This window comes from Stegostoma tigrinum, chromosome 3 (genome assembly GCF_030684315.1).
Source record: "Stegostoma tigrinum isolate sSteTig4 chromosome 3, sSteTig4.hap1, whole genome shotgun sequence".
NCBI lineage: Eukaryota > Metazoa > Chordata > Chondrichthyes > Orectolobiformes > Stegostomatidae > Stegostoma > Stegostoma tigrinum.
In genome coordinates this window covers 59,063,625-59,078,297 of record NC_081356.1, presented here as the reverse complement: position 1 = coordinate 59,078,297, position 14,673 = coordinate 59,063,625, and the positions used below count along the sequence as shown (strand labels likewise).

The 14,673-nt window shown below is 37.8% G+C and overlaps 1 protein-coding gene across 1 annotated transcript in view; it reads right to left on the bottom strand.

Annotated features, from left to right (window-relative positions):
• The window catches only part of agtpbp1 (ATP/GTP binding carboxypeptidase 1), a 289,350-nt gene that overhangs the window by 119,008 nt on the left and 155,669 nt on the right, over positions 1-14,673 (bottom strand). Inside the window, exons 10-13 of the mRNA XM_059644629.1 lie at positions 13,383-13,420; positions 10,944-11,152; positions 8,036-8,213; positions 2,920-3,014 (exon numbers count right to left, since the gene is read on the bottom strand). Of these exons, the coding sequence (XP_059500612.1) occupies positions 2,920-3,014; positions 8,036-8,213; positions 10,944-11,152; positions 13,383-13,420 (520 nt within the window). The remainder of the gene's footprint in view (positions 1-2,919; positions 3,015-8,035; positions 8,214-10,943; positions 11,153-13,382; positions 13,421-14,673) is intronic.

Genomic DNA, 14,673 nt, shown 5'->3' with positions numbered 1-14,673 from the left:
TAAAGTGGTGACACAAGTGGATAAGATGATAAAGGGGCTTGAAGTGCTTACCTTCAACAGTCAGGGCACTGAATATAAGAGTTGGCAAAGTCATGTTGCAGTTGAATAAAACTTTAGTTCGGCCACATTTGCAGTTTTATGTGCAGTTCTGGCTGCCATACTGTAGGAAGGATGTGGAGGCTTTGGAGAGGGTGCAAAAGAGGTTTACCCAGATATTGTCTCGATTGGAGTATATTAAGTATAAAGGCAGATTGGACAAACTTGGATGGCTTTCAAAACAGCATTGGAAGCTGAGGGGCAACCTGACAGAAGTATATAAATTTATGAGAGGCAACGGACAGGGTGGATAGTCCGTCTTTTTCCCAGGGTGGAAATGTCAAATACTAGGGGCAAAAGTTTAAAGGAAATATGGGAGGAAAGTGTTTTTTTTTACATGAGGACGGCAAGTGCATGGAACACACCGCAAGGTGAAGTGTAGAAGCAGATACATTGTCAAAGTTTAAGAGGCATTTAGACAGAGACATGGACTGGAAGAGAATAGAGGGAAATGGGCCATAAGCAGGCAGATAGGATCAGTTTAGGTCAGCACAGACATGGTGGGACTAAGGGCCTATTTCTGAGCTGTACTGGTCAACATTCTATTTTCTTTTAAAAAGCAAGCCTAATAGTTACCTTGAACCAAAGCTGACTGTCACAAAAACCCATCTGGTTCACTAATGATGTGGCTTACATGTGACTCCAGACATGATACAATCTGGTTGACTGTATGCTGCCTTCAGATACTTTTTCTTCACAAAAGAGGGGAATGATGCAGGCATTGTAGCTGAAGAAGAATGTGAAACATTCAATCTGAACAAGGTATGGAGATAGGGAGTAATGAGGGAATTAGCATTTTTTAAAATGGATTAATCACAAGGGCTGGAAGAAATGTTCCTCAAGCTTTTGAAAGAAGCCAGGGAGGAAACAGCAGGTGCACTGGCAGTCATTCTCTTATCCTTACTGGATGCATATGTGATGCTGAAGGTTGGGAGGACTGAAAAATTATTGCTTTCTTCATAAACAGTGCAGGAGATAGAATGATTACAGGCCACTCAATGTAACCTTAGTGGTAGGTAAACATTTAGAACCAATTCTGAGGGACAAGATGAACTGTCGTTTAGAAAGACAGGGATTAACCAAGGACAGTCAGCATGGATTTTTTCAAGAGAAGATTGAATCTGACTAACATTTTTGAGGCGGATGCAAGAAGATTGATGAGGGAGGCCCGGTGATGTGGTCTACAGGAATTTTAGGAAGGATGAAGTTCCACGTACCAAAATACATGAAAGCTCTTGGGACTCAGAGGAATGTAGTAAGCTGGATAAAATAATTAAACTCAGTGACAGAAAACAATGGGTAATGGTTAACAGGTGTTTTTGCAACTGGAGAGCTGTTTCCAATGGAGCTCTATGGGTTTTGTCCTAGGTCCTCTGCTTTTTGCAGTATGAAAGAAAGATCCGGATTCAAATGTGAGAGACTTGAATGTGGATTTTGCAGATAATGCAAAAATATTTGATCTTGTAGTTAACATCAAAGTGGGTAAAGTACATCAATAAATTGGTAAGATCGGCAGGAAAGTGGTAAATATTAGGGCAAAACAAAGCAAACATAATAAATACAAGGTTACAGAAATGTGTCAAGGAAGTGCAATACCTCAGTGCGCAGATCCCTAAAAATAGTTAGTCTGGTTTTATTAAACAAGGCAGAGAATGTAAGAAAGATCAAGATGATTATTCTGGAACTATATACCACAACTTGAGTACTCCATGAGGTTGTGGTCATCTCATTGCAAAAATAATGTCATTGCACTCGAAGGTACAGATGTTTAATGGATGCAATGCAGAGCGACACCACCCATGCAGGTTCAATTCCCACACTGGCTAAGGTCCCACCTTCTCAACCGCACCCTTCAGCATGGTGGCCCTCAGTTTAAACCACCACCAGTAGTTTCTCTGTCATCTTTTGGGACCAGGATGAGTTTCCCTTACAGATGTTTACAAGGACGTTACCAAATGTGGAACAAAATTTGAACAAAAATTGGACAGGTTGGGGTTACTTCAAATGTTTTTGTCCACAGAGTAGGAGATATCTGAAACTCACTTTTGAACAGCGGAAAAGCAGTTGACGAAGAAGCCCTCAATTCATATAAAAATTGTCAGGATATGCACCTGATGTCTTGTAACCTCCAGAGGGAGAGGCCAAGTGCTAGAAAATGGATTAAGCTGGGTGGTTCATGTTTCACCAGGCACAGATATGATGCACAGAATAGCTTCCTTCACTATCATAAATCTATTTACGTTGTCTAACTATCCCAAGAGAAGCAATTTTCTGGGATGTGGAAAGATGGCATGGGAATGACAGTATGTGAAGTCAGCATGGACATGATTGGTCAATTGCTTTCTTGTGTGCTGTAATGATTATTCAAAGAGGCAATGGTCACAGTAAATACACTTTCTAAATAGTGGTGAAACTTGAGACACTAGCTGTTAGTGACAAAATTGGAGGAATCAGAAACATTGTTGATCCGAATGACAGAAATGAACATGGCTTAAATTGTAAGATGTATGGTACTCAGCAAAGCTGGAAGTGTCTTGTACGGGAGAAATACCCAAAAAAGTTTGGGAACCATTGTTTAGGAAAGCTATGACATTTTTCAAATACTTTTTGACTGTTCACTGGCTCACTAATTATCTTTTTCAAACAATTCTTTTATTGCTTGTTATGTACATTTCTGATGAAAGTTGCACATCCAATAGATTACAACCTCCAATTTATTTCATCACTCTTTCCCATCAAATCTGATATATCTTGAAGGCAATTTTCTTTTTACTTGGCGTTGATCTAAAATTCATGTAATTTGCAAACAAATGAGTTCAGCACCTTCTTGTTTTCATCTTTTTCTTCTTCTTCATTTTCATTGTCTGTTTCTATTTCAGTGTCATCGATGTCATCACTTTCATCTACAACATCATCAACTAAAACAAAAGAGGTTTAAAAACGTCTGCAAAATCTAAACAACAATGCAGAGGTTTGTTAAAAAATATTCAATCAAGTACATTGCTTATTTAAAACATTTAATGCTAAAAAATCTAAAGTAGTGACTGATAATTAGTTAGTTCACTGCGTTAGCAAATCATTTTTGTAAAGGTAGGGCCTCTTGACGTAATTATTCCCCATAATTGTGACAAACGTACTATCTGTAACCACTATTAGAATGGTTTCTTAATTAGCCCAATGCTCATTCCAACCAACCTTAGCATATTACTTCAGCTTTATGTCATCCTCTGTTTTTCCTTTTTTTTAAGATCAAAGAACTTGCTCCCTTTAGTTGTCAATATAACTAAGAGAGTTTAACGGTCATTCTCAAATTTATCATTTTGTCTCTGCAAAGTTTTAAAATTATATTTCACAACTCTACAAACAAAAAATTACTTTCATTGTTACTCAATAGGTTCTCACCTGCATCAGCTTGCTACTTTATATTTGTCAACTGTGATATATGTTAAATGGTAATGGATTAAAATGATTGTTATACTTTTGAATCTTTTATTACTTTTGCAAGGAATTCACACACCTTTCTGAGAAGTTCAACTAGAAAAAAGATGTACAATTTCATTAACAGTACTGTACAAACAAATTATGCTTACAATATCATTCCAGTCCCTGTGAATCTCAAATTTTTCTAATCAAAATGGAGATGCTCTAATGTAAAGAGATGGCAGTAAAAGGAATGTTATTCAAGTTTACTTTTGAGGATCTCAATCTTAGTTCCAAAAACATTAGAAAAGAACAGCAAAAGGACAGCAATTTACTAACAAGTGAAGGTACATTACTCCTCGCCTATTACTATACTTGAGAACAAGATATTGGAAATATACATGACACAGCTGACCCTTAACACACTCTAAAGTAGCCTGGCAAGCTGGGAAATAAATACTACAAGCGCAGGACTCACCACTTCTTTACATTTGAACAATGACAAGTTCTTCATTGACTGACACTGTTAAAGGTGGTGATGAGTCTTTCCTCTGAGGAAAGTCAACTAAATGTGATTTTGCCAAACTCATCCACATTCCAAGAATAACAGTACAAACAGGCATTTGGTAGTACAGAATTTGAGTATGGCCAAAATAAAAGACACATTCAGTCGAAGCATCAAGGCAATTCGCAAGAAGTATGGAAGTAAATGGAAAACCACATTTATACTGCTTGATTGAGTGAGTGTTGATTGGTTGACAAGTGGATGCTGATTGGTACAGGCCTTGCCAAGGACAATGCGCAAGTTAGATGGTAACTGATTATTAACTGCCAAGCTTTCTTTAAATTTTAAACCCGGCAGGAAGTCTCTGATTTCTCAGGCCAGTGCCTTGACCAATGAACCAGAGAGCTTTGTTAATCGAAAAACAGACGTTGCTTTTCTGCCTGCAAAGAACAAGGGCCTGTGCATTAATCTTTGTAGGTGCCAGTAAGTGCAACTGCACCACACTATGAGCCTGACTGACATTCCTAAATTGGTTGTCAGAGTATAACTCACTCAGAGACAGTTGTCAGAGTAGTTGTTTGTACATGGAATCATTCAACAATTGTTATCTAATGTTGGACATTGCGTTTTAAGTTTTGCAAGTAGAGGCTGGCTGGGTGCAAAATGAACAGTAATAACACCAAGATGAAAAGCTTTAATAAAATGCATATTTTTTCAGAAAGACACAGTAATTAGCATTGTGAAGCTTTCTGGAACTACTGAAGCAATAGTAAATAAATATAAGTGTCAATGCATAAAATACACACACATGTAAAAAATAAAATTTATAAAAGCATTCATTCCTTAAGTTATTTTTCCACAAATTGGTCATTCAAGTAAATCAAGACACAAAACACAAGTACTGTCTATGATGATTACTTTTACCATAAAAACAAAACACTGTGGGCACTTCAAATCTGAAGTGAAAACAGAAACTGCTAGAAAAAAACCTTGCTGGTCAGATAACATCTGTGAAGGAAGTGTTAACATTCACATTTGAATTGTTCACTATTTCACTCTACACAGATGCAGTTTTATTGCTGCCACTTTTTGCATTTTCTATGTAATTGTGTTTTTTAAAATTTATTTTCAGGCCTCTTGGACTGCCTGGGAATGTGAATTCCGAATTCATGACAAATGTTCAGAGTTAAAAATTGGAATAAGGGAAGGAAAGGCATCACATAATAGCAGTTTGGGGATGAATATCTTGGCTCCTCAAAATGGCTAGTTACCAGACTCTCAATGCTGACATACGGAGGGCGGAGCACAGGAGAGGGTGTCCTTTGATTGCAATGGAAAAACAGAAGGGCAGAAAACCCTATGGTGCTCGTAATTACAGCCACAGAAAAGGACTGGGAGGGGGACAGAACAGATATCAGTTTACATTGATCTCTTGGTTAAGAAAGGCATGATCTAAGAAAGAAAATGAGTATGAAAGATTATAAATACAATATGTTTTATTGAGTTCTGGAGAATTTTAGTCTTCACTTAGTGTTTTTGAAACATCCTAGAACTTGAGTGAACAGCCCACATATCTGATCTTTTTTTCAAATACTAAACTGATAATAAATTCACGTCATCCACCTCTGGTACTAATTAGGTTTACTATTCCTTCAATTCCGCTATACTAATGATTTTAACAAAAATACATTAATCTAGTCACAGTTAATTCTGCCTAAACTGTTCTTGGTGCAATTACCTTGTGAGATGGCTTTTTGTTCCTAGAAAGTGCAGGGACATGGAACTAAATGGTAGCTTTTTCAGATAGCTGGCATAGGAAGGAGGGACCATAACATCTCCTTTAATGCTGTAAATTCTATCAGAAATCCAAACAATAAGGGAGAATGGGCAAGAATGAGGAATTTACATAAATTAGAATTAGTAAGAAGGCTGCATTGAAGAAATTAATGGGACCGAAGTCTAAGTTCCCAAAAAGAGGTAGCTATAGAAATAGTGGGTGGATTAGTAATCATCTTCCAAAGTTTAATGAACCCTGTAGATTGGATGGTATCAAATGTCATTCGACTATTTAGGGAGAATCACAAGAACATTTAAGCAGTCATAGCAAAATCTTGCTTCAACTGTGTATATCCTTGGCTAGATCATACCTCGGATATTATGGGCAGTTTTGATCTTTCTACCTTATGAGGGATATAACTGCCATAGAGGAAAGGCAATAAACTTTCACTGGGCATGTTACTAGGATAATGGGACTGTCATTTGAATACAGACTGGCCAAACAGCCTGTATTATCTGGATTTTTCAAGAATGAGAGAGAATCTTACTGAAACCTACATTATACTTTTAAGGGACAGACAGGTAGCTAAGACTTATTTCCTGGTTGGGGTGTTAAAGCTGGGGAATACAATTTCAAAATAAGATTAAAGCCATTTAAGACCAATACAAACTGATTTTTCTTAAAACAGCACAGTGAATCTTTAGAATTCTCTAGGCTAGAGGGCTGTGACAGCTCAATCATCAAGTATGCTTAAAGAAGTGGTGACAGATTTATAAATACCAATGATGAAAAGGGTTATGGAGTTGTGTGAGAAAAAGTCAAGAGTAGGTGAACAATTGCAGATGTAATGGACAGCACAGCAGATTCAATGGGCTGAATGGGCCACTCCTGCTTCTACATTGATATGACCCTATGTTGTAATTGTGGAATCCGTGGTCACGATCACCCAACATGGTCATTAAATGTTACCATATCGTATTTCAAACGAATAGCTCTAATAGTTCCAAAAGGTAATGGTTTTGAAAGCATTAATACTGAAATTGCAATAAATTCTACCCAATTTGATAGTTTCTAAGTTTTGGGTGGAGAATCATGCAGTCTTGCATGACAGCCCAGTGGATCAGAAGTGACATGCCAGGTTCCTGCTAATCTGAAGTAGATATGCTTAACTAGTCATTGTAACTTTGAACTAACGCTATCATGCAATAAACTGTCTTTTGTAACATAAAATAAGTGCCTCTTCTTGCTATGACTCACTGTCTATTCTCTGTCACTCACAATTGAACATATCCTTAAGAACAGTATATAAAGGAGGATTAAAATCATAGAATCCTTACGGTGTGGAAACAGGCCTTTCAGCTTACTGAATTCACATCAACCCTCCAAACAACATCTCACCTAGAGACAAAAAAGCCACAGAAACTGGAATCCAAGGTAGCCCAACAGGAGGCTGGAAGAATGCAGTAGGCCAGGCAGCATCTAGAGGAATGGAGCAGTCAAAGTTTTGGGTATTACCCTTTTTCAGGAATGGGAGAAGGGTAATTATCAAAACCTGCCTGCTTCTTTCTTCCAAATGCTGTCTGGCCTGTTGTGTTCTTCCAGCCTCCTGTTTGTCTACCTAGCATCCCACCCACTCACCTTATCTCTGTATTCCTGCATTTCCCATGGCTAATCCAGCTAGCCTGCACATCCTTGGATACCATGGGCAATTAGATTGGAACAATTAGCCAATTGGCAATTTAGATTGGAGGCCGCAGTATACTTTAACTACCCAGAGCTTAATATGCAGTCATTATCTATTTGTATATATGGGATGTATTCCTGTGGAGGACAACGTAACACAGATGCCTGTGGGTATACAGAGGAATACATATTTACAAGAAAATTATTTATTGGAGTCAAAAACTAAGTTTGCTCTAGAAGTACAAAGGATGTGTATCTTTAGAAATAGTTCTCTTATCCTGTAGATACCTTAGTGAATACTGGTGGATTTGAGCAAAACCAATGACAAGTACACTAATAACTTGCATAACTATGCTGCCGTTTTATTTGTCCAAATTGAGTCACAATGTTCATTTTATGTCCCTGTGTGTAAGGAATGCAATTTTGGCCAATTTACACTTTCCTCTCTGCCTTATTCTCAACATACATCATGCATTCATATTCACTTATTAATATTCTGGTTGCTTACTTCAGTTTCTGTTTCGGAAAGAGTGTTGAGAGTTCTCAAAACTTACTGTCAGGAGGTAAGCTATACAGTTGAGCTACAGGGCCACTTGTTGGGATTATTGGTAACTGGAAGTGGTAGACACTCTTGATAGTTGGAATAGGAAGCCGATTTTTAGGGAAACATTTTCTCATGATGAGGCTAGAAATATTGACCAGAGGATCCAGGGTTCTCACCGAAAGGCAATCCTGTAAAAGAAAACAATGAAGAAAATAATTGCAGCCTACAGATTCTATATCACAGTTCTCTTTAAAGAATTGTGACAACTAAATTTACTTATACATGGAAAACTAAACAATTATACCTCAACTAAACTCAAGACACATGACTTTTAGAAAATATCCCTTTCTTCAGTGTTCTTGCTGAACAGGTGCGCAAGAAGCTTTATTGTAAAGATTAAACTCAAGCAATATTATGAAAGCAATTCTATTATTGGTATCTTTCGAGGAATTGTGTCTGACGGATTACGAAAATTAGTTCATCTGAAAGGCAGAGGAGATACCTGGAGCTTTTTTTGTTAAAAGGAGGCAACTGAAATTGGGACACTTTCCCTCATTAAAAAAAAGGACAATGTCTAAAAGTCACATATCTTGAGGCATAGTCTGAAAAAAAAACAGAAAAGGTTTCCAGGTTAGGCTTTCCCAGCATTCTGAAGAACCTGCTTAAGCATTTGTTTGAGAGCCGTAAAGCCAAAACAGCTGATCTCCCTCAAAGATTTCTGCAAGACTTCCTTTTAACAGGATTAACAATTAATTTGGTCAAAAGAGATTTTTCCTCCCAAGTTAATCCCTGCAGAAAGCATTTCCAGCTTTTTGTGTGTGTGCATGAGCGCGTACATGTGTTGGGGTCATTTCAAATGGCAAATATTTAAAATTTAATCTTTTAAACTAAAGACAAACATATATGTTCATATGAACATCCATACATATGAACATATAAATCAGGAGCAGAATAGGTCACTCAAACTCTTTGCTACTGAATACAATCATAACTGATCTGGTGAATTCCATATTCCACACTCCAGGTAGCCTTTGATTTCCTTGCCTAACAAAAATCTCTCTTGATCCACCTTAAAAATATTCATACCTTCTGTGGCATGAGGATCCAACAACTTGAGGGGAAAAAAATTTTTCTCATATCATAGAAACACACAGATCTACCACACAGAAAAAGGCTGGCCTGTGCCAGTTAAAATCAATCACCTAAATATTCTAATCCTACTTTCCTGCACGTGACCCAACACCTTGCATACCTTGATGCTGAAAGTGCACATCTAAATACTGCTTAAGTGTTCTAAGGGTTTCTGCCTGTACCACCCTGACAGACGGTGAGTTTCAAATTCCCACTACCCTCTGGGTAAAGATGATTTTCTTCACATCTCCTCTAAATCTTCTGCACCTTCCCTCATAAATCTATGCACCCGGTTCTTGATCCCTTCATGAAGGGAAAGAAAAATTCTTCTTACCTACCTACATGAGTCTCAATTTTATAGATCTCAATCATGAACCCTCTGAATCTCCTGTGCTTTAAGGAAAATCACTTCAGTTTGTCCAATTTCTCCTCATAACTCTCCAGCTCAGGCAACGTTCTAGTAAATCTCCTTAGCTGCTCCAGTGCTGTTACATCTCTTCTTTAATGTGGATTCTAGAACTGCACACAATACTCCAGCTATGATCTGAGAATATTTTATACAGTCCAGCAATAACCTCTCTGCTATATGCCTTGGCTAATAAAGGCAAGTATCCCAAATGCCTTCTTCACCACTTTAGCCACTTGTCCTGATACCATAAGGCCCTGGTGTATACGCACATTTAGGTTTCTCTTGCCTTGTTAGTGCTGCCCAAGTGCATCAGCTTACATTTATTCTGGATTGAATTCCATTTATCATTGATCAGCCCATCTATATCCTCCTGTAATCGAAGGCTATCCTCATCATTATTTTTGTATCACCTGCAAATTTACTGAGCAAACATCTTTCTGACATTCAAGTCTAAATAATTTATATAAACCACAAATACCAAGACCCAAACAGTGGCCCCTGTGGCCCTCTACAGGACACACTTTCAGTCAGACAAATACCCATCAACCACCATGCTGTTTCATGTCACTCAAATGAATTGTGGATCCAATTTCCAAATTTCCTTGGATCCCATAAGTTCTTACCTTTACTAACAGTCTCCCATGCCAGACATGATCAAAAGCCTCACTGAAATCCAAATTGAGCACATCAGAATATTGCCCTCATTGACACGCCTGGTCACCTCTTCAAAAATTTTAATCAAGTCATGGCCTTCCCTTTACAAAACCATGCTGACTGTTCTTGATTGGTCCCTGCTTCTTCAAGTGCAGAATAATTCTGTCCATCACAATTACTTCCAATAGTTACCCCACCACTGAGGTTAGACTGACTGGTCCAACACCTTTGTATGCTTTGGTTTATTCCCTTGCTCTTTTCTTGAATAACAGTACCACATTGGCTGTCCTCCAGTTCTCTGCCACCTGTATGGCCAGAGAGGAAAATTACTGCCCGCACCTGTTAGTTCTTCCTTCCCTCATTCAACAATCTTATGACCACCTTTTTACTTTTAAACTTGTCTGAAAATTGTCTACATATCTGCTCTTCTATTTTTCTTGGATTGTTAGGGGATCCACTGTGCACTTCTAGCAAAATGATTGCTCTTCTTAGTTTTGGTTTTTAAGTTCTATCTATTTGAATTGATTTGATAAGCTTCATAAATTCTGTAAAACTTGCAAAAAATGTACCAGTTGTAAGTCAAGATTATTAAACTATTAGATCAGGTCTCTTGACTCAGTCTACAATTGAAATTAACTTAGGTCTTTCAACTACAGTTGAAATGAATCCAAAAATCTACGTCTACATAATAATTTAGTAGTTTAGGACCATTTAAAACACTTACTTGAGAGGAATTATACAAAATTTTCATCCCTTCAGCATCCACGAAAGCTTTCCTGCCCAACTTGATACTTGCGATATTCTTGATACAGGTTAAAATCCCTTTGCGGATAAGCACATGCCGATGCCTTGAGTCATGTCTATGCCAATCAATATAAATTGTGAGAAGAACAGGAAGGTATCCTCTATCCACTGCCCTCCTGGCATTGGTTTCTACAATAAAAGATACATGCACATTTCAAAATAAATTACACTTTCAATTTCAAAATAACACTTCATGATATACCACTGTTATGGACTGAAGGGGAAGAAATAGTATCAGATACAAAACTCTTAAAAAGTGTTGCAAACTTTTTGGGAGAAGGAAGAGCTACACATATTACTTTTACTTGTCATGCTTTGATGCAACTGAGATTTACCAGGATGCTGCCAGGTATGGGCAGGTTTGAGTTATAAAGAAAGGCAGGATAGGCTGGGACATTTTTCACTGGAGTGTAGGAAGCTGAGAGGCGACCATACTGAGGTTTATAAAATCAAGAGGGGTATAGATACTTTTAAGGTGAGAGGCGAGAGATTTTAAAAAGACCTGAGGGGCAAATTTTTTACACAGAAGGTGGTTTGCACGTGAAATGTAATTCCTGAGGACATTGTGGATTTGGGCATAGTTATAACATTTAAAGGACTCTCAGGGAAGTATTTGAAAAGGAATGGTTTAGAGGAATATGGGCCAGGAGAGGCAGGTGGGACGAGTCTTGTTTGGGATTATGTTCAGCACGGACCGGTTGGACCGAACTGTCTGTTTCCATGCTATATGATTCGATGGCCATTTCATAGGGCAGTTAAGAAATATTGCTGAGGGTCTGGAATCACATGCAGCTAACAGCAGGAAAGCACTACAAGTTTTTTTTTGTAAACCATATTAATTTAATACAATCAGATAGTTTTGTGGTGACCAGCATGGAGGCTTTATCCCCTATATTTAATTGAATTTAAATATTTCTTCCTGCTGGTGGGATTTGATGTCCCTGGATTGGTCCAATGCCCTGGGCTTATATGCTAATAATACGGAAGCTTTTCAACCTGTTATTGGTTGCATCCATTAAACTTCAACAACTGAAACACTTTGCATTTATGTTATGCCTTACACAAAATATAGTATGACGATACTGTGACTTTAACAGGTATATTTTGTCCTGTGTTTTTCATGAAGAAAGGTTGAGACAGAGGTGTTGAGCAGACTGCTCTAAAGCCAATAAAGTAAAAAGCTTATGAGGCCTTGAGTTTTTTTTTAGAAAATCTTTGGAACAATAGAAGCAGCCTGAATAGATGGAGACAAACTCCACAGAACCAGGAGTTTTTTTTTAATTTTAGCCTTCGTTAGCAGTTGTTGGGATCTTGAAGTGGGATAGGGAAGATCTTACCCTCTCTCTGTTACGGACAAAGCTGGAATTCTCTTCCTTCTGTTAGAATAACGTGTGACAATCTATTTTACTGAATCTGCCTTTGCCAAGAGTGTTTTTAAGGGATGTCATTATAGTTGAACAGTTAATTAGTAGTAGTTAATATATGTGCTGTTTTAAGAGTTACGACAGAATTACAATTAAGCCAATTCTTTTATTTTATTTTTGTCTATAGTTTAATTATTGTGTATGAATAAAGCGTGTTTTGCTTCAAGGCTGGTAGTTTGACCAATCAAATTACATTTGGGATACAATGCCTTACGCTTACCTGTAAAATGAGAAGAAGTTAGGATTTAGGCTATCTTCTTAATATTATGAGGAGGTTTGGTCTGGCAATAACAATAGGGTGTTACAGACTGCTTTACAGTTAATGAATTACTTTCAAAATGTAGTAACTGCTGTAATACAGAAAATGTTGTGGCCAAGTTCTCACAAACAACAGTGTGACAATCTGTTTTAGTGGTATTGATTGAGGGTTAAATATTGGTCAGGAAACCATGCTCTTCTTCAAAATACTGCCACGGGATAACTTACATCTACTTGATGAAAAAATTCAATGAAATAAATCTGGAATAAAAAGCTCGTCACTGCGCTGGTGACTTCAAAACCATCAACATTTTCATGAATGTCCTTTACTGTGTTAAAGGCATAATGGTTATAAAAGTGAGTGGAGATGGTTCAGGTTGTAAAAACTCAAGTTTCAATCTAAACTACTACAATTAAAATTGGCTTTATGGGAATAATAAAATAAATAGAATCACAAGGTGGGATCAGGTTCGTATATGAAGCTCACATACAAGGTGAGTTTTCACATGGGCATTTAGACCAAGCAACATTTAACATGGTAAATTTAAGACCCTGCATAAGTCAGAAGAAGGGGAAAAAAAGAAGAAGCAATCTCAAAAATAAATTTTAAACAGGAAAGAAATCTTCTCTCCTTGCTGATCAACTCACATGGATAGATAGCTAGAAAAAGCACTTACTGCTCTTCAGCAATGCTGCCAGTGTGTCCAATGAGACTCTACAACACAAAAAAATGCAATTATGCATCCAATAACCCTCGCAGCAGAAAAAATAATTGAATTTTCTTGTGGGATCACAAATTTAACTGATTTAAAGGAAGCAGATACAAGTTTTTTCTTCCACCTATGGGAGATGGCCATCTTTGGCTGGGCCTGAATTTACTGTCTGTCACAGTCGCCCTCAAGAAGATGGTGGTGAGCTGTTGTCTTGGACTGCGACAGTCTATGTTACAGTATGAGTTTTTTTTAAACAACTTTAAAACCTGATGAATGAGTGTGCATTGAATGGGATCTACAGCATATGAGGTAGAGGCCCTGGTCCCTTCCTGCCTCTGCCCAGAATAAGTCCAGGACAAGGAGATTCATCAACAATGTTAACTGAGCCCTGTAAGCAGTCGATCAAGCCAAAATTAAAGGCTTCATCTCACCCCCGCTGATATTGTTCCAATGATTGGTAAGGCAGAAACTACATGGGAAGCCTAAAAGCAAATCCTATTGAATTGACTTGCAGGCTCCTGTGAGGATCCTCATTCAAAGCAATCAGTGCTTGACTGAACGAACTGCTATCAGAATGTAAAAAGAAAGGCTTTAACAAGTTGGAGTCAACATTATAAGCGAGGGAAAAGGGCAGAGAGGAAAAGCAGCAAAAAAAAGAGTAATAGCTTAAAAAGCTGGGAAAAATGGATGCCTTTGATTCCAACTAATAAACAGATGAGGCAAGATCTGAGTCCAGCCCAAGACACAACAAGGCCTGTTTAAGTTTGGGCGGTTTCTGAAATTTGATTAAAGGAACACAGAGATCTTTTCAATATCTTTTGAAAAAATAGGTAAACAGATGAGTTGGCCGAAAGAAAATTGGACATTACTCATGCAAAGCAGGCTGGCTAGCAAGAATTGAGGTTTATGCTACGCTTTCTGAGCAAGTGTCAATAAATTATGAGGTGGCACGAAAGGATTTTCTTATGAGTAAATTTGGACCTAAGACTTAAAATAGAAATTTCAAAACTTTCGAAAAATGTCTAAACAGAGTTGTATTGAATTTGAGTGGACAAAGAAAAATATTAAGGTTTTGGAGTAGATTTGTAGCTCGGGTTGTGGGTGTTGAGGTTGGTTGGCTTGCCGAGCTGGTTTGTTGTTTCGCAGACGTTTCATTACCATGCTGGGTAACATCATCAGTGCAACCTCTGATGAAGCACCAGTGTGTTTTCCTGCCTTGTTTTTAAACTCTGGAGTCCGTTGAGCTGGATCGCCT